General features: G+C 34.9%; 1 protein-coding gene and 1 long non-coding RNA gene across 6 annotated transcripts in view; both read right to left on the bottom strand.

Annotated features, from left to right (window-relative positions):
* Positions 1 to 21,663, bottom strand: part of ptprq (protein tyrosine phosphatase receptor type Q) — a 137,308-nt gene that overhangs the window by 88,958 nt on the left and 26,687 nt on the right. For 2 of the 4 annotated variants that reach the window (XM_073930217.1, XM_073930216.1), the window contains exons 16-19: positions 13,372 to 13,537; positions 9,804 to 10,064; positions 8,176 to 8,339; positions 1,899 to 2,013 (exon numbers count right to left, since the gene is read on the bottom strand). In XM_073930217.1, coding sequence (XP_073786318.1) covers positions 1,899 to 2,013; positions 8,176 to 8,339; positions 9,804 to 10,064; positions 13,372 to 13,537 — 706 coding nt within the window. The other 2 variants (XM_073930218.1, XM_073930219.1) reach the window with 1 other exon arrangement.
* LOC137488252 (uncharacterized) lies at positions 14,967 to 20,905 on the bottom strand. 2 transcript variants are annotated; one of them, XR_011007212.2, is made up of 6 exons: positions 20,857 to 20,905; positions 19,545 to 19,578; positions 18,127 to 18,182; positions 17,887 to 18,035; positions 17,699 to 17,775; positions 14,967 to 16,313 (listed from the first exon to the last, which is right to left on the bottom strand). It is a non-coding gene; the product is annotated as an uncharacterized lncRNA (long non-coding RNA). The 2 variants fall into 2 exon arrangements; XR_012394279.1 differs by lacking the exon at positions 20,857 to 20,905 and adding an exon at positions 20,187 to 20,311.

Below are 21,663 nucleotides of genomic sequence, written 5' to 3'. Positions count from 1 at the left end.
AGGCTAATTGTCTGTAGTGTACGAGTGTGGATGTTTCCCAGAGATGGGTTGTGGCTGGAAGGGCATCAGCTACGTAAAAATGTGCTGGATAAGTTGGTGGTTCATTCCGCTGTGGCGACCCCGGATTAATAAAGGGACTAAGCCGACAAGAAAATGAGTGAATGTTTTAAGTTAAGGTGTTATTTGTTTTTATATTTAATTTTTTAATAACTACTGTTGTGTTGCACTAAAGTCCAAAAGTAAAGAATTGATGTTATTTATGAATTGATTGCTCAAGCTACCTCACAGAAGTGCTCTGTTTGTTAACAGAGTTGTTGAATGTTAAAATAAGGTGAATTAAATAAAAAATAAGGAACATCCTGGATCAGTTTCTTCTCTCTGCTTCATTATTTTTTATGTATTATAGATGTATTTGATCAGGTTTCGGTAGATACACAAAATCAAATGACTCGGACTGGAGGGCAAAAAAACTGATCGGGACATCCCTAGTTTTTAGCCCTCCTGAACTAATAGTCCTCCATATTTTTTACCAAATTTGCAAGGGTGGCGCAAGGAACAACCGTTTTTCCACTGTCGGGCCAGTGTGAGCGAACGCACCCAAAATTTAACAACCCGCCCAGTGGTGCGTTTCGCATAAAACATTATCAGAATCAGAATAATTTTTATTACAAAGTGTGCTTCACGGAATTTGTTTTGGCTACAGAAGCTTCCAGTGTACATAAAGTGACAAGTGACAATACAAAATAAATATGAGAAAAAAAGATGATAAACATTAAACGGAGATGCAGTTAGTCAAGAAATCTGGACGTTGACTTATATGTACAGATTTGTTATAAATTTACAGGTTATAGGGTGCTGTGTACAAATGTAGTGTGAATGTAGAAAGTATTGCATTGTATATTGATATAAGGTGCTGTGTACAAATGCGTATGAGAAAGTATTGCACATATTTATTGCACAGTTGGGGAATATTTAACTGTTCATGAGGTAGATGGCCTGAGGAAAGAAACTTTTCCTGTGTCTGGCTGTTTTTGTGCTTGGTGCTCTGAAGCGCCGATCAGACGGTAACCATTCGAACAGGTACTGTGCTGGGTAAGAGTACAGTTCTTGAAGTGTAGGAAGGGCCAACTTATTAGCCAACTAAAGTCGCAAGTTCGTTATAAACATAGTTTCTATAAACAGTTTCTTTATAAACATAGTTCATTGATTGTTTCCTAAATCCATTGTTTCAACAAACGTTTGCAAACTGCGTAGCAAAAGTGTACATTTGCAATTATACTACAGGTAAACTCAAAGTAACTCTAAAACACTGGAATGGAGTGTGACACTGACACAAAAATGGACTCCACCTAATAATATCACTGAATTAGGATAACACTTCAGCTTTCATTCATTTATTAATTTTCTTTTCGGCTTAGTCCCTTTATTAATCAGAGGTCGCCACAGCGGAATGAACCACTAACTTATCCAGCATATGTTTTACGCAGCGGATACCCTTCCAGCCGCAACCCAACATTAGGAAACACCCATACACACTCCTTCACATACACTATAGCCAATTTAGTCCATTCAATTCACCTATAGTGCATGTTTTTGGACTGTGGGGGAAACCGAAGCACCCGGAGGAAAGCCACGCAAACACGGGGAGCACATGTAAACTCCATACAGAAATGCCAACAGGCCCAGACAGGACTCGAATCAGCAACCTTCTTGTTGTAAGGCGATCGTGCTACTCACTGCGCCACCGTGGCACCCTGAACACTTTCACAGATTCAAAATAATTTTTAAAACACTCTGCTTTACACTTAGTCTAGAAACACTGGTCTGAATATGACCTACTGTATGGCGAAAAAAAAAAAGGAAAGCATTGTAAATAAGAGCCGAGCCCACACACTTACAGGACTCAATAGTGGTGACCAGTATTCGGCTGACAGGAGAACTGAAGCCTGATGAAGCCACTGCATTGACCGTCACGGTGTAAGACGTTCCTGGGGTGACGCTGGACACTTGAGCCTAAAACACACAGCATATAAAATACTGATTGCCTGCAGGAGACACATGTATATATACTGTACAAAAACAATGCTTATAATTTCAATTAGCATTTTAAGTTTTAGACGAGAAGAATATTTAAAACTGCTATACTTTAACTATATTAAAACTAAATAATATGATACATTTCCTTATAATTTTGACCTGTTTAAAAAAAATAAAAACTGCTCTTATTCTAGTCAAAACAAAACAAATAAGACTTTCTTCAGAGGAAAAAATATGATCAGATATACTTATTTGTGTGTGTGTGTGTGTGTGTGTGTGTGTGTGTGTGTGTGTGTGTGTGTGTGCGCGTGCGTGTGTGTGTGTGTGTGTGTGTGTGTGTGTGTGTGTAAATAATTTGATATTACTTCATCAGACTGTGGTCTTTTGTAGTATAATATATTCTGTAGTTGAGGACAATTACAGTATTGGGTAATTTGTTTATATTACTGTAGTTGTTGTACATGGCAACTACAGAATTAACAGGCGAGATAATTCAAGTACATTAATATATGGATAAAAAACACTGTAGTATTTACTAGGGATGCCACGGTTCTCAATATAATATTGAACCGTTCGCACGGTTTAATACGCGCTTGTGAATTGCAGTTTTCTCAGTTTTGCGTTTAAATAATTAATGTGCGTTTTATATCTCCCCGAATTGACTGTGTGTGCCTCTAAATCCATGAGCTGAGATGAGGAAACTCCTCCCCGCGAGTAAATATCCAATCACTATGCTCTTAAGTTAGGGGGCGCTTAACCAAGACTTCACACTTTAACATTGCGAGCGGCGGTGAAGTCAGGCAACAGTACGAGAAAGCGACGGCGTCTTTCTAATCTGCGGTGTGAGGACATTTCGGTTTTGCCGGTAAGTATAATGCCAATAAAAGAAAAAACTGTGAACAAAAAAATAACTGTGTGCAAGCATTGTTTTACACGTATAACCATGACTGCACATCTGCAGCGCCATCACCCAGCAATATCACTGTCTGAAGGCAGGATAGCAGTATTATTTTCAAAGTGTAGGATTTTATGTTTTCCCCAAGTTCCCCAGTTGAGTTTGTGACTGGCAGCTAGCTCTCTGCAACTCTCACATGGTCGCCCACTGAAGCTAAGCAGGGCTGCGCCCGGTCAGTATCTGGATGGGAGACCACATGGGAAAGCTAGGTTGCTGCCGGAAGTGGTGTTAGTGAGGCCAGCAGGGGGCGGTCAACCTGCGGTCTGTGTGGGTCCTAATGCCCCAGTATAGTGACGGGGACTCTATACTGCTCAGTGAGCGCCGTCTTTCGGATGAGACGTTAAACCGAGATCCCGACACAATGTTGTCGTTAAAAATCACAGGATGTTCTTCGAAAAAGAGTGGGGGTTTAACCCCGGCATCCCGGCCAAATCTGCCCACTGGCCTCTGTCCATCATGGCCTCCTAACCCTCCCCATATCATGATTGGCTTCATTGGGTCTCCTCTCCACCAATCGGCTGGTGTGTGGTGTGCAGTCTGGCGCAAAATGGCTGCCGTCGCTTCATCCAGGTGGATGCTGCACACTGGTGGTGGATGAGGAGATTCCCCCCCATTGTGTAAAGCGCTTTGAGTGCCCAGAAAAGCGCTATATAAATGTAAGGAATTATTAATTATTATTATTACATGGCTACCAGCATGTGTTTTCAGTATTTCATATTTCAGTGTTAATTTATTTATACAGTACACTAGAAACTAGTGTACTTTTCTTGGCTTTTAAGTAAAATGAGTTTTGCAATAAATCGTTTTCATTTTTTTCACCCTAACCTCTTACTGTTCCTATTGCCTATAAAATAAAAAATAAAAAACATGTGTCAAGCCATGAGAACCGAACCAAAAACCATGTTAAAAAACCGAGGTATGTATTGAACCGTGGGCTAACTGTATTGTTGCATCCCTAGTATTTACTATAAGTGACTATACAGTAGTTTTATTTCATGTCTGAGCTTACAACCTCTTAAGCCATATATGTTCTAGTAGATTGAAGAATTTTATATTACACAACAAACCTCTGGTAAAACCGAAAAGTCAGCACAAGATCAAGAATCACCGAACTGATAAAAAATAAAGACTTAAATCAAACCCATCCCAATATTTCCATAACACATCATTTAGCATCAAAGCCATGAGATGCCCTCAATAATCCATGCGCCTCACGCAAACCCACAAACACACAAATGAATCTCACCAGAAATAATTTGTTCACAAACATCACAAAACAAAAGCATCTGCGGTGGTCTGCTAAGTAATGTAACAGCGGCAGGCTAAATTACCACTGGCGATACGTCACACGGCTCCTTCCAGAAAGACAATAGTCTTATCAGATCTGAGGATAAAATAGCCTGACAAGAGCAGCAAAACAAGATAACATGACCAAATCCACTCCATGCAGAACGTGTACACAGACACACTCTATGAATCACAGCAAAGAAATAAATGAATATTAACCATTACTGATGAAACTTTTCTGAGACAGTTTGCAATTTTATGTAATAGCAAAGGGGCCCTGAGATGGATTATTATTATAATTATTTCATTTATACACCACTTTTCTGGGCACTTAATATAATTACTGCTGGGCATAGATTAATCATTGGGTGTATTTATAAATACATAATAAATATACACAGTACATACACAAGTGCAGTATTATGTCAAAACAAACTTTTATTTTGGATGCAATTTTTCGTGATTAAACTATGTCCAGCACTAATATTATCATAAATTAAGTTACTTTAAAGTTCTAACTATTTATTAGATTCAAAGACAACATTTTAATTGTAAAAGGTGACTTTTTATTAATAATGTGTCTGTGATGTTCAATTCTAAATGATCTAAAATTAATAGATTTTCTATTATTAATGCAATCATCAATGTTTTGTTGAGGAAAACAAATGCATGCATGTGTTTAATAGATCAACATGCTAAAAATATAAATTAATTTGATTCGGTTGTTTCACTTTGGTTAAATTAAAGCGTATTCAGTTCACAATCAACCAATCAATCAATCAATTTGAATATTGGCCATTTATTACTTCTATATTTTATATTATGCATTAATGATTTTATTTATTCTACATCCCGTACTCATATCCTATACCTACTACTAACTTATTTTTAATAACTAGAATATTACGAGTTTATTGAAGCAAAATATGAGTGAATGCGTTATTCAATACAAAATATAACCCAAATCAATCAATCAATCAATCAATCAATCAATCAATCAATCAATCAATCAATCAATCAATCAATCAATCAATCAATCAATCAATCAATCAATCAATCAATCAATCAATCAATCAATCAATCAATCAATCAATCAATCAAATCAAATCAAATCAAATCAATCAATCAATCAATCAATCAATCAAGTATAAAATAGCCTGACAAAAGCAGCAGGGCTAAATCTAAGTCATGCAACACATAATGTGTATTTTATCCAAGGCCAGACAGAATCTGCTGACATTTTTGGCTATTTCTGCGCAAAGGTTTTGAAAAAATCTGTTGAAGAATGCATAATGATTTTGAGAGCTTAAGAACTTAAATACTTTGTTTTAGACTTTTAAAGTTTTCAATGCAAATCCAAAAAGAAATCCAAAAAAATTTTACTTCACAAACTGTGTTGCCATACAAACACATTTAATAAATCATATAAACATTTGCATATTATTCAAAAATATTTCTTAAATCAATATAAAACAAAATAAATATATATTTACACACATTTACACAAGTACATAAATAGACTCAATGATGGGCTAAAACATTTGTGCATTTCTGTGCGTAATCTGATTTGAAAAGCAAATAATAAATAACCAAATATCAACCAATCACACAAGCTGTTTAAGATTACAAAGTCTGTAAACCCTAAAGTTCACTCAGGGCAAATACAAATATCAATGAAAAATAGATTTAAAGACAACCTTTTATAGTTGATGGCAATGTTTATGATCATGATGTTGAATTCTGAATAGCTTTAATATATTTTTCTTTTAATAGCTCTATTAGTTAATGGAATAATCAAAAAGTAAAATGTAAAATGGCTGTACTTTGTGAACCTGGAGTCGTGTACAAGAAAGAGAAGTGAATAGAGTGATATTTAGCACACACTCCAGTCTCTGTTAGTATGCCAGTACTGTTGTATTCTTTCATTCTAGGAAACACAAGCCATTTGAAGAATTCCTCTAAGGTCGAGTGGCGGCTCACCATCACTCTCAAACACCCCACTGTGCATGTGTGTGTGTGTGTGTGTGTGTGTGAGACAGGGACAGAGAGAGTTCTCATGAAGAGAAATCTCGCAGAGTTGGAAATTTGAAAATACTATGAAATTGTGTCCTTTTAAGTTTCCAAATTTAATTTTTTATTTCATTCATTATTTTAATTCAATTTAATTGAAATTCTGTTCAGTTCAGAGTCTGAAAAATTTTGACTGGAAGAATAATTTACTGAATTGCAAATAAAAACTTTGATGATTTCATTTGAATCTCATTTTGAAATACGAGTACACTCAATGACTTATTCACAAACAAACTACTCATTTAAAATGAGCTAAAACAACTATTTTTTTGGCACAACTTAATTGTTTTATGTTCAATCCACTTAAATTTGAAAAAAAAAAAAACTAATAGGCTAACTTAAATCCTTTATGTTGTTACCAACCCAACATTTTTTTTTTTTTACAATTTACAAAATACAATACAAAGTAAAATGAAATGTATAAACAAAATAGTTTAAAGTAAAAATCACTTGAATTTCAATTCAATCACTCCACATCACAGGTGTCAATTCCAGTTCCTTGAGGCCCGCAGCACAGTTTAGTTTCAACCCTAATTAAACACACCTGATCAAACTAATTGAGTCCTTTAGGCAAATGTGTTGGAGCAGGGTTGGAACTAAATTGTGTAGAGCTGCGGCCCTCCAGGAACTGGAATTGACACCTGTGCTCTACATGGTTTATCTAAATAAGAATAATGGGAATGTGAATTCACGTTTATTACATTTGGACCATTACAATCAATGGAATTACAATCAAATGTGAATTAAATTACATTCACATTTGGTCCAAATGGATTGAGTATATAACTTCCATTCAACCTAATGTCCTAAGTTTCATGCTTATTAGCATATATTGCGTCCACACTCCCTTTCTCCTATAAATAAATACAAATTTTTGTATAATTGTAAGTTAATGTAAAGAGATATGTTGATCAGTTATTGTCATGACGAACTTGTTTTTTTCCCGCCCTGATTTATTTCAGTATTTACAGTAAATGGAAAATGCTGTAAAAGTGAATGTCTAACAAATGTTGTGAACTGTCTCTGTAATTAAAACTAACCAACCAACTAACTAACCAAAATCACTAAGGCCAAAATATTACATATTATATACAGCTAAGGTCAGAAATATTAGCCTTCTGAAATTATTAACACCCCTTTAAATTTTTCCCCAATTTCTGTTTATTGGAAAGAAGATTTTTTTCAACACATTTGTAAACATAATATTTAACATAATTCATAACATAATATTAATAATTCACAGGAAAGCGAACAATTTTGACGTCAACTGTATATTATATATAAACATCTAATCATTATTAGCCGGTTTAACTTGAAATGAAGCAATGCTAACAAATAAAACCTTTCCATAAGTGTTATTTCAATCATTAATTAAAACACTCTTAATTCATCTTCATTAAACAATTTGATGAACTAAAATTGCATTTAAAACCACTCTCTATGCATTTAATTGAGTAAAAACCCCAAAAGGCATGTTATTTACCACAAAACCCATGCAATGCAAATACGCAACTGATGCCTACCTGAACAGAAGCGAGGGCCGCATGCAGGATAACCAGCAAGGGCAAACAGGATGGCATGATGGCCCCTCACTAAGAGAGAACGGGTAACTAACCAGTGGTATGTGAGTGATCAGAACCAATATAGTTCCTCCACCAATGCAAATTCGATTACTGATGCTCTCCTTTTCACTCTCTCTACTGTTCTCCAACCTTCGTCCACACACAAGTGCACACCCACACTCCGCCCAGCTGACATAGATACTGCTCTACCTGACACCTGGCATACGGCTGTGTGAGTGTGTGTGTGTGTGTGTGTGTGTGTACCTGGACGTTGTTGTCCGCTGTGTCGGTGGTAATGTTGATATTGCCGTGGTCAGGATAAAGTTGGACCTGGTACGTCTTCTCACATCCAGGTGATGCCAACCAGTGGAGTGAGAAAGAGCGAGGTGACACACTTATCACACGCAGGCCCTCAGGACTGGCAGGCACTGAAACACACAGATTTGGTGTTTTGCACATCTGAGTGTACATATGGAAACTTTAATGAAGTTATTTTACTCTTCTGAGAGTTTTTGTGGTTGAATAACCTGCTCCCAACATCAAAAAAGAAACTTCTCTCAAAGGAAGTGTACAGATATTTTATGCAATTTATTGTTGTTGATGGCCTCTTTAGCAATAATGTGATGTGGAAAAATTAATACAAATTTATAAATACAGATTAATAAATGGTTTAGATTTAATGAATGAATGAATAAATAAATAAATGAAAGAATGAATGAACAAACAAATAAACTAATGAATGAATTATTAATGAATAAATGAATGAACGAACAGGGGAATGAATAAATGGACAAGTGAACAAATTAATAAATTGTTTAGATTTAATGAATGAATGAATGAATGAATAAATGAAAGAAAGAATGAACAAACAAATAAACTAATGAATGAATTATTAATGAATAAATGAATGGACGAATAGGGGAATGAATGAATGGACACATGAACAAATTAATAAAGTAATGGATGAATATATGAACAATTGATTGACCGAACAAATGCCTGACTGAATAAATGAATGAATGAATGAATGAATGAATGAATGAATGAATGAATGAACAAAGGAATGAATGAATGACCAAATAAAAAAAATGAACTAATGGATGAATGGATAAATGAACAAATGAATGACCGAATAAAAAAGACTAATGGATGAATGGATGAACAAATGAATAAAAGAATGAACGAACTGATGGATAATTGAATGAACAAATGAATGAATGAATGAATGAATGAATGCACTAATTAATGAACTAATGGATAAATGGATGAATCAACGAACAAATGAATGACCGAATGAATGGACGAATGTAGGAATGAATGAATGGACGAATGTTGGAATGAATGAATAAACTAATGGATGAATGAATGAACAAATTAATAACCCAATGAATGAATGAATGAATAATTGAACAAATGAATGGCTCAATTAATGAATGAATGGACAAACGAAGGAATTAATGAACGAATGAATAAATGAATGAATGAACGAATGAATGAATGAATGAATGAATGAATGAATGAATGAATGAATGAATGAATGACCGAAGGAATTAATAAATGAACGAACGAATGAACCAATGGATTAATGAACCAATGGATGAATGAATGAATGAATGAATGAATGAATGAATGAATGAATGAATGAACAAATGAACCAATGGATGAATGAACCAATGGATGAATGAATGAATGAACTAATGGATGAATGAATGAATTAAGGAATTAATGGACTTAAAGGAATTAAAACTTCTCATTGACTCCCATAGGCTCTACAGTTGAATCCTATTTTAACATCAGTCAATCATAATCAGTCATTGATAAATGTTCAGTTTAAAGGGTGAAATCTCCTTAATTGCACAATAACCAGAGTGCATGATGGGTAAGAGTCTGACCTGAGTGTATGTTGATGGTGGCAGCGGCTCCACTGATGGTGTTTCTGAATCTCTGTACAGTGGTGTTGTATGAGCAGCCGCTCCACAGGCCGCTGACTGTGACCTCCTGCAAGTGTGGACTCGCGTCTATCGTCCACTTATGAGAGCTGTTTCTAACAATCACTCTATAAAAATCAAACCCTCCAGCGGCTGCAGCCCAGGACACTGTGGCGGACGTGACATTTACATCAGACACAAAGAGCGAACAGACACCGGCTGGTCCTGGAAGAAAAGATCCATTGAGAAAAACATCAAGACTGACCTTGCTTTTTAAAATGTGCTTTTGTATTTTTTAGAAAGAGTCAGTAACACTGTTTCCTGACGCAACAAGATTCCAGCAACAAGCAATTTGGCTATCTTGGACTAGAGATGCGCGGATGGCGGTACAGCCGCGGAAAAACCGCGGATCGGGTGGATGACTTGACGAAAAATACAATTTTAATTAAATTCGGGCGGGTGGTGGGCGGTTGTACTGTTTTTGTACACATAGCTGGCGCACCAACGAAAAAGCCTAGGACTGACTTCACAGAATGAGAGGAGGAATCGGATACACTAATTCTGGATGAAGTACAGAAGTATTCCTCTATAAACTTCCGTATAGACGGATCAGCAGAGGAAAATCTACTTTCCTTTTAGGAGAAACAAGGCCAGTCATTCCCACGACTACAGCACCTTGCCAAGAGAATTCTATGCATTCCAGCAACAAGTGCTGCGAGCGAGCGTTCCTTCAGTGCAGCAGGGCGCATTGAGCCCAGGCGCTCTCGTCTGAATGTTGAAATGATGTGTCAAAATGCGTTTTCTATTAGGCTACAATAATAATAAAAAAAATTGTACAGTACAGTGCGTTTAATTTAGGCTATTTATTTATTTTTGTCCCTGTGCGCCAATTGGAGACAGAGTTCACTGCTGATATTCTGAGAGCTTTATAGGGGTGCTTCTCATTTCTTATTTGTGTATCCTCGTTTCCTTTCCCTGCTTTCTTTCCTTGTCTTTCCAACCCTATAGGATGCGAGGGAAGGACGCAAGAAAAAGACTCAAGGACCGAGGAATTGAATCAAGTGAAACGACACGTCCTCGTATTGTTTAGCGTCACTTCAAAGCGTCAATTAATGCTGGATTTGACTTGCACGTTTGGATTAACTGCATGTCATTAATGTCATTCTCTATTTTCTAATAATCAATAAAGAAACATTCACTTAATAATAAAAAGGAATAAGCCATTCAAATAAAGAGCTCAGTCAGCAGATGGCGGGCGGGTGCGGTTTTAAAATTTGGTCAAAAATGTTAGTGCGGATGGATGGCGGACGGATGATGAGTTTTGTGATGCGGTTGCGGATGAAATAATAGCCCATCCGCGCATCTCTAATCTGGACCAAAAGAGACTCGACAAGACAAAAACATTTAAATACCAGCCACTTCAATCCCAACCATATGGTAAAGGCTTTTAATCTAATTAAAATATATTAAACATCTTTAACATTATTGATAGGCTACTGAGTGAGATTCCAATGCCTAATTGTTACAGTAAAATGACTATGAATAAATTAAACATTCTTCAGTGTTAAATAGTATGTGTTCTTTGGAAGAGTGCAACTTGCATTATGATGCTATTATATTGTCATTCTGGCATTACATAATGAGTGGCATAAAACGCTCTTAAAATTTATCGCAATCTATTTTGGTGCAATATATCATAAAACAAAAAATAGATATCGTGACAAGCACTATGTGTAGTTCTTATTGAATTCCCATCCACTGTGTAGGGCCAGACGGAATCTGCGGATGTTTTTTGCTATTTCTGCTGAAATTTTTGGTTAAAATATGCAGATTTCTGCGGATTTTTTTTTGGGAGTATCATAACTAAAACATTAATATATGAAATAAAAAATCATTTCTTTTTAACTTCTATTTAATGTTTAAAATGCAAATCCAATTAGATTCACTTTATTTGGTAAATAAAGCAAGTTAGTCATATAATATATCTACTAAAAGACAGAAAATATGACTTTACACACTGCATTGTACATAAATCAGATGAACATTTTCACTTTAGTTAATAATATTACTGAAATTAATCAAAAAACGAAATAAATATAGATATACACACATTTACTCAAGTAAATAAACAGAATTAATGATGGGCTAAAAATCTGCGGAATTCTGCGCGCGCATATTCTGGGTGGGCCTACCAATGTGCCATATGTTGTATGTTAATATTTGCCATTAAAGTGTGCAGCGATCCATTCCACACATTGTGTTTCTACTAGACGTGGTGCACAAACCAGGTAATTATGGAATACCAATTTAAACACACTACAATTTGGGACACACTTTCAAAAAATACATTTATAGAATGCAGGGCTTTACATTAACACCCGCCAACCCGCCAAATGCGTTTAGATTTCGGTTGTGGCGGGTTAGACAGCCACTCCCACTAGCCACTTTGGCTGGCTGAAACTAATTTTTAAATTGCAAGTGCTGGCTCAAAATCTAGTGCGATGCTTGTGCACCCACAGTCCTTCAAGGGCTTGAGATTTTAGCCTGATCTCACGAGAAAACGTAAATATTTTATGTTTTGCCAGTTTAGTGGCTAATTTTTACATTTTTTTTAAATTGTAAGATTTCAAAAAGGAGGCGTTGCACCTAACCCCACCCCAAAACCCAAACGTCATTGGGGGATGAGCAAATCGCACTAAAATGTACAAAGTAGATCGTATGAATTCATACGAATTAGCCACTAAATGAAAAAGTTACAAACAGATTTAGAACAGATTATTAATTGGCCTAACATTAACCGTGTGCGTGGCGTCATCCTTTTATTGTTGTGCACAGAACGTTTTTACCTGCTTTCTTTAGCTTGCTGTTATTTTTGTTAATACAGTTTAATAATCATCCTTTACAATAATATTGCTTTAATATGTTGTTGTTTGCACAGTTAACTGGTGATCTGGGATCTTGAGCCAGAACAGACCACTGCGCATAGTTTTAAATGCTTGATAATATATACATTTTTAAATGTCAGCTGTTTAGTTGAATAAAAAGTGTATGTATACAGTAGCATTTTGCTTGTTTTGACACATTATTTAAAATTTGTGGCAAGGAAATAATTAGTTTAGTGTCGCCAGAGAAAAAAAAGATAAATCCTTATTGAGTTGAGCCCTGAAAAGTCCTGTAAAAGACAACTAATTGCAATGCAGCACTTTTTATGACAGCATAACCCATTTGCTCATGCTCATTGAGTAAGTTCATAAACAAAAAAAACTGTTAAATGATTGAGGAGGCAAGTGGAAAAATCTAAATGAAGTTCTGTTAGCATGCCGCAACCCACGCCAAAGTCAAATTTACGTATATAAAACATATTTTCCCAACAACAAAACTGTGGCTAGTGAAAATGGCGAGTGGCTAGTAACAGTGGAAAACTACTAGCTAAGTGGCTGGTGATCAAAATTTAATGTCAAGCCCTGATAGTATGTAAATTAGCACACAACTTAAGATTGTAACTGCTTTAATAATTAGGAGAGGTTTGTACTTGTAGAGATGTTTTTGGATGTGGTCTGGCTGAAATCGGACCCTAGGAAGGACTGGATATCAAAGCTGTAATCACTTCCTGGGGTCAAATCATGAATGCTGACACTGCTTTCGTGAAGATCAAGCTGGTGCTGAAGAGGATGGTGATCTGTGAGTCCATATCGAAACTAAAAAAAAAAAAAAAAACAGAAGCTAATTAAATACACTGCAATTTAATAAATATTTAGCAATGGATGCATTAAATAGATCAAAAGTATCAGTAAAGACATTTCCAACATGCAATAGATTTCAATTTCAAATAAATGCTGCTTTTTTACTTTTGATTACAATTTCCACAAAAATATCATGATATCAAGAATTGTTTCTTGGGTGGAAAAACACTTCTTCACAGGTTTCTGCATCTTTTTTATTTACACTATGAACAGCAGCTATGCTAATTATTCTCTTTATTCTCTATTTCCACCTGGGGATACTCATCCCGAGGCCCTCAGACTACGCAGCACCACTGATTGGATCCAAGACCAGCGACGAGATGATCCCAAGGTGTCCATATCCTGGACCAGGCCGTATCCTGAGCAGCTGCAGTGGTGGTCATGGTCAACTTCCTGCCTCCGCCGCTGAGACTGCAGCTCTGCACAAGACGTTTGGCCAGCGGAGAAATTCAAATGTCGTGCCCAACTGAGTCTGATTTCTCTCAAGGTTTTTTTTCTTCACTCTCGCCAATTGGTGAAGTTTTTTTTATCCCTCTTCGCTGTCCCCACTAGCTTGCATGGTTTGGGATCGGCAGAACTACGCTTGAGAGATTTGCTGTTCAGTGTTCAGGCCTCAATAGGGACTAATAAACCCCACTGAACTGAGCTGAACTTAAACACTATACTGAACTACGACTTTTATGTCTACATTGTAAAAGTGCTATACAAATAAAGGTGAACTGAATTGAATTGAAAAACAGCATATTATGAAGATATCCAAAAGATTGTGTGACACTAACCAAATAAATCAATTAAAATTTAAATATATATTATTTATTTATTTATTTATTATTATACCATCTTTTAAAAGTACATTATATCACTGCATATGGGAGTGTGGCAAAATTAGAAATTTTTGGAAAGAAGTAAAAGGGATGATGCATAAGAGAATATATTTTGTGTACACTGTAAATTCTAACATGTTCAGTTTACTTAAAAAAAGTTTGGAAACCGATTGCCTTATTTTTGCAATATAAACTTACAAGGAAATCTTAAGTTAAGTTTAATTATTGCCTTGAAGTAAGAAAACTAAAACTTATAAAGTAAACTAACTGTTAAAAATTAAGTAAGTTTAATAGAAAATTCTAGTTAACATACTTGTCATTATTTAGTAATCTTACTTAGGGTTTTATAGTAAGATTACTTTAATAACTCTATTTAACTAATACTGTTCTACCATGTTCAGTTAACATCTTGAATGCTAGTAGTCTCAACATTGTTTTAATCCACCATTTTAAGTAATGTCAACTAAAGAAACTACGTGCAATCGGTTTCCACATTTTCTTCAATTAAACTGAACATAAAATATGTAGTTCAACTTACAAGTAATGACATTATACAGGTCTTAAATGTAAACATTTTATTTGACAAAATTAGCAGAATTTCACAATACACTTGTGATATTTTAGTATCACAATACACTTGTACACAATACAGTTTTGTAAAAACCTGTTGTAAAGTGCTGTAATATACTGTAAACAGCAATACAGACAAAAAATATAATAAACATGTTCAACCCTAAAACACAAGTTTTCGAAAAGGTTTGAAAATCTATCAAAAAAACTTTAAATACTTGACACTTGGAAAAAAGATACTTGAATTAGTGTAATTAAACATGCCATTGCACCAGCACCTTAAACATGGCAGCATATAGACACTCACAGAGGAACAGATATTAAGCTTTAAAGCTAATTTGTTAGACTGTGTAGTTTAGATTTTCCTACAGAAAATATCACATTAGTGTGGTCAAAAGTATTGAGTTTGGTATCAATCAATACTGAAATATTAAAAATATCCATTTTCCACCAGCATTTGAGTGCTACTGAGCTCGTTCTTAAACACCATTGATTGGCCACTGTGTTCACATGCTCAACAGAAATGACTGTGATTGGCTGTGACTGTCATAGGTTTACCATTTTTCACTGAGTCCAAACAAAGTTACACAGACACTGAAGTGTTTCAAAGCCATGTCGATAGCTGATTTGTTTAGAAGCTAACATATAAGCTATCTGGTGATGAATCGACTGATCGACTGTGCTTTGAAGTTATCCAGTGTCTTTGTATCTTTGCACCTGGTGAACAGTGGTGAAGTGTGGTAAAAATAATGACCTTCAAAGCCAATCAGTCATATCTACTGAGCATGTGAACACAATGGCCAATCAGTTCTTGCAATGTTAGTGGGAAATGGATGGACTTTTTTTTTTATTTATTTCAGTACCGATTGGTACCAAACTCAATACTTTTGACAACCCTATAAATCACAATACACTTTTTTGGTAAAAAAAAAAAAAAAAAGTGTTTTAAACACCAAAATGCTGCAGTCCTAAATGTAACACTGCAAACAGCAACATGTTAAAAAGCAACACTTTGTAATTAAACATGCCATTATACCTGAACCTTTAAACATAAAGCACAGCAGTATATAGGCACTCGACGAATAAAACACATTACGCTTCCCTCCCAGCAAAAGCAACACACGTTGAACAAATTCAAATGCATTGCTCAAAGTCTTTGGGTAGTCCGAATTCAGTGTGTAAATCAAAGCAAAAAAAGAGACATACTGCATGTGGCAAAGTCCATAACCACTTTTCCTTCCAGTATAAAGGCCCACATTGCATCCATAATGAGGTTCTTTAGACATCTTCACACACGACAGTCAGCAGGCCAACATCTTCTGCACTGAAGTCCGACTCTACAATTACATTCTATGAATAGAGAAAGAAAAATAAGTAAAGTTTGATATTCTAAATGGCACTAATAAAGCCTGTAGTGGCCAGGAGACCAAAAGCAGAGGTGAAAAAAATACAATTCCTTGTGCTTAATTTAGAAACACTTTAGTAGGAACCAATTACCCTATTAACTAGTTGCTTATTAGCATGACTATTTGTGTTTATAGTACATTTTACATTCAAATGCTTCTTATAAGAAGGCTTTGCTATGGTGCTCCTTCTTCAATGTAGACCAACACGATGGATTTGCCTGTACTGCTTCTACTAGGCTTGTCATGATAGTGGAATTTATTACCAATCCATATAGTAATTTTAAAAACATCCATTTCCTGCTAACATTTGAGCATTGTTGAGTGTCATTTCTGTTAAGCATGTGAACAGAATGGCAAAACAGTGCTGTTTAAAAATGTGCTCAAAAGTGCTTAAAATGTTAGCAGGAAATTTGCTGCTTAAAATTGCAGCAGAGATTGGTACTAAATTCCAGTATCTTGAACATGATACTATTCTAAAGGAACAATAATTTTTTTTTTGATTAAAGAAACACTGTAATGTAATAAAACAAACTGCAGTAAAAGTACTTTTAAAACATTTTCAAGAAATTAAATGCAAATGTGTGAGAGACCAATTGGTGCTACATAATCAATATAAATATTTTGTAGGGAAAACATAATAAATTGGAAACCGATTAATGAATGCATTTGGTTTTGCTAGATTAAAGCAGTGAGTCAAGTTTGCATTATTTAGCACACTTTTTAAAAATGTATTAATAACTATTTTTTAATAAGAAAATTGATGTTTTAGTATGGCTTTTAGAACAAGGGTGCAGCCATCTACAATCCCACAGCAGGTGACTTCACAGGGTTGGTTATAATACGGAGCATCTTTGACTTTGTGGCTTTTAACACTATCTTTTTACATCTTAATCCAGCAGGTTCTTTCAACTGAAATTATAGTTCTCTCAACATATTACATAGGTATTACACTTATTAAGATTTTTTTTTCAAGCTAATCTTCCTCCTTTTCAAAACAAGTGTGTTTAAAAATTAAAGAAATGCATTCATTACTTCACTGGCCTATGAAGCTAACTGACCCTGTGACGGAACAAGCTGCTGTATTTGCAACATAGCAATGCTCTTGCTCCAAAGGCCATAATATAACATCCCTCTTACTTTCAAATACTTACATTAAATGCAAACATTTTATAATTTATAATTTCCATAATTATATATAAATGCAAATGCATTTGTTTTATTTTTATAAAATTGAAAATTTTTATTAATAAGTGAAGTAAACTGGAATGACTGCTTCATTTCCAGTCTAAGAAAGCAGAAACAATAATACTACTTACAAAACACATCCTGAAAATTTCTTTAGACTCATCCCTCTAAAGGACTGAAAGACCCCGGAGAACTGCTGCCAGATGACCTTGAAAAATTAAAGACAGGTAGACATGCATTATAGCCCAATGAAAACATCAAATGCAATTTATTGCAATCAAATGCAAATTATGATTCAAAGATGATGTCACAAAAATACCTTTGAATTAACATGTTGAAAATTTCTTCTAGTTTTCTTCTGCAATTTTCTCCTGTTTTTTTTATTTTTATTTCAATCAAACGAGCAGTGTGTGTCCAATGCAGCGTAGAACTTGGATCTCACATTTCTTCCTGATATTCGATTGAATTCTGCAAAGATCCAATCAAAACATTATTAGTCATTAATAACATTCAAAAACACAAATTCACAAAATCACAAAGTTTTGAAAAGAAAACAAACCTTCTGCAGCACTTGCATCAGCTGGTGTTTCCTCTATGACTTCCTTCTGGATGTCACTGTTGTGCACAAAAACGTAAAGTGTTATTGACATGGCTAAGCGAAATTCTAAAACAAAAAACAGAAATCAGAAACACATGCAATGATACAATGCAATGCCATTTAGCAACAGATGTTACACTTTAACATGACATAGTTAAATGTTCTTGAATAATAAAAGCTGCCAAATACTCCCGGCGCCTGTCATCAAAAGCATGAGCTATACTTGTCACCAAACAGTAATAAACACAACCCCCGATTAAATATAATCATGGCATTGTTGCTGGTGTGCCTTACTTTTATGCGCATTAAAAGTAGAATAAATATTTGTCTCAATTGATGTCTTTAAAAGGACACTGAACTTTCTGACTAGGGTTGCACGGTTTACCAGTACTATGGTAGTATCGTGATACTATGGCTCCAAGATACTGGCGGTGCCACTGTAGTTTGTAAACGGTAGTATTGTCATTAACAGTCTGCCTACAATACATAATGCTGCATGTGAAAAAGTCACTAAAATACACGATTCAGCAACAATAGATCATTGTATTTTAATAGTCTATGGAGCCTTCTAAGGTTGTAAAACTGTAGAATTTGCGCCTTTTATAGTAGCCTATTGCATATTTTGTGATGGTTCATTTTGAATCGGAATTCGTTTATTTCTGTTCCTGTCAATATGATATAATAGCTACAACAACCGTGACAATCTATTAAAAAGAATGACTCATAAAGTGAAATTTTGAATTACTTTGGATTCTTATCCGATAATAAGTGTGAAAAAAGTATGATAGATGAAAAACCCAAAATAGCAACAGGAAACAATTTTTGACCACTTCATATAGCCTAGGTTTGTTGGAAAAATGCTCTTTTCTTTATGTATCTTTATTTTAATGTATTTTTTTTTGCTGGAATGAATACATTTTAGGTGAAGAGATGTGCAAATACTTTTTTCAACAATAAGGGAATTATTTAAATTCAAGTAGGCCTATAATAACATATACAATATATTATTTCTGACATTTTTCTTTATTTCATGGATTTAAGTTATGAATTACAGTATTGCAATACTACTTGGTATCACCATACTTCAGCTGGTATAGTATTGTAACATAAATTAATGGTATCACAACACAACAACCCTATTTCTAACTAGTCCTCAGATGATTATTCAAATGGACAAAATATTCGGACTATTCTTGATCATGCAGTTCTTTGCTGAGAATTTTGTTAAATGTACTTTTAATGCATTAAACGATTTAAAATTACCCTGACACTCAGTATGGAGACAAGGTAACGTTAATAGAACAATTCATGAATATGTTCTATGGCTTGTGCGGTATTGTTCAAAAAGTTTTTCTTTGATGTGTAAGTGCAAAACTTACATTTCCACTGCATATCAGCTCACAAACTGGTAGTCTGAAATAAAAAATAAATAAAGGGTATAATGATATTACAAACCAAATATGCCACTCACAATACTCTAATGGTGTGCTACATTTTAAACAACCTTGTAATTGTTCAAATTTATTTGCCCTAAATTGTTAAAAATTAGTGAAACCTTCTTTAAAAATGCAAACTAACAGGTTTGGCAAAGCCTGTTTCTTTACAGAAAGTTTGCTTATAACAAATGCTTGTTGATGCCTTTGTGTGATATTGAGCAAACAAAGGGATGTTTCTGTGCTTGGTTGTACGAGTTATACCACTTCATCATTAACGTTATCCATCACACATATTCAGTCGCGTCTGGTCAGATTTATTTGTCATTACAGCAATACAAAACACTTAATAACGTAACGGCAACACTGGAATAAACCTTCAAAACGGCATAAAGAAAAGACAAATAGCATATAAAACAAATAAATGAGTTAATTAAATATCTCTCGCATTTTCATAAGTTTAACTTTAAGTTTCATAGGGATTGTTAGCATAAGCACACTTTAGCATCATGTGTAAATATGTATCTGCCTCATACAGTGACACGAATCGTAATCGCATCGAAATCCTAAATTACCTACGACACTCACGGGTCCATTTTGAGCTGAATCTGCTTTATAATGTTCTAAAAGCCTCGGCGGGTTAAAACTGCTGCTGCCCCGGCGATCATGGAGAAAAAAACGACTGGTCTGGTCATGAGCCGCTCGCTGACGCCGGACCGAATCACAGCTGATCTCCTCACCTGCTTCCTGCAGGTGATCTCATAAAAGTAAATCTTAAAAAAAAAACACGCATATTTTCGTCACAACAAGCGCCACTAAAGTTCAGCGATAACTAACGTTACTGTATTTGTAATGCGGATAAATAGGTTTCGTTTTCTTTTTTAAAAATGTAGACCTACAGCTATGTGTTAACTTTACATCTATTTGAACGGATCATTGCGCGCGCTCTTGCTCTCTCAGTGCATCATTTAAAATGGCGCGGCCCACTCTTTTAGAGCATAACGCCCACTTTACAAATTACTACTAACTTTACAAATTATTAATAGTTATTAAAAAGGACTAAGCAGCTAAAAATAGCTTATCTAGTAAAGTAGACAGTATTGCAAATAACGTGCAGTGGTCAAAACGTTTAGTCACAACATCATGGGCTATTAATTAGTTCACAAAACAGCAAACAATTTCACAAAGTGCAGGAAATAAACAGATTACTGATACTATACAAATAAAATCAAAGTAGTAATTAAAACTAAAAGTTTACCTTGATTTACAGCAGTACATCTTCTCAATATGAAATCCTGTCCTTCAATGGCGGTGCTGGGTGGCGGTTGGTTGTGACTCGGGATGGGGGATGGGAAATCACCACCCAGTACGCATGCGTAACAGCATGGCTTAGCCCTTATAAGCAATTTTACTCAAATTACATTAGTTATGGGAACTTTATACCTTACTATGTCAGCAACACTAATGCATTTCTAGTAAACTCAACAATTAGCTTAAAATTAAGTAAACACACTAGAATTTTGATAGTAAGGAATACTATTCGCATTTACAGTGTAGAAAATATACTTTGTCTCAACACTCTGTACTCTAGTATTCTAATACTCAATACTCTGGACACTGTATATCATGGAATGCTACTACCCTAATCTTATTGCCCCTGGTGGGATTAATAAAGTTGTTAAACTTAAACTTAAACCTATATAATGCAAGAAAGTGCTTTAATAGCACAACTGATAAAACACCAACAATGAAAGCCACATAAGCATAGTTTATAATAAATGTCAGAAAAGAATTGTTAAAATATAAACAATAAACAATAAAATGTTGATAAAGAAAAAACAGTTTTGAAATTAATAGAACTGACATAATGATGATGATTTCTGCATTTACTGCCTTTAAAAATCAGTCTTGGTGACCATAATAGATAACTATTAAAAGTACAATAAAAAATAAATGAATAAATAAAGCTTAAGTGATCGATGAACTTAAGAAATTAGCCAATAGATATTTGGGGTCCTGGCAGGACCAATGAACGAAAAGCCATCTCATCCCAAACTTCCAAGTG

The sequence above is a fragment of the Danio rerio genome, chromosome 18 (assembly GCF_049306965.1).
Source record: "Danio rerio strain Tuebingen ecotype United States chromosome 18, GRCz12tu, whole genome shotgun sequence".
In the NCBI taxonomy this organism is placed as follows: Eukaryota; Metazoa; Chordata; class Actinopteri; order Cypriniformes; family Danionidae; genus Danio; species Danio rerio.
The sequence above is the reverse complement of the archived record's forward strand: the minus strand, read 5'-3'. Positions and strand labels throughout refer to the sequence as shown.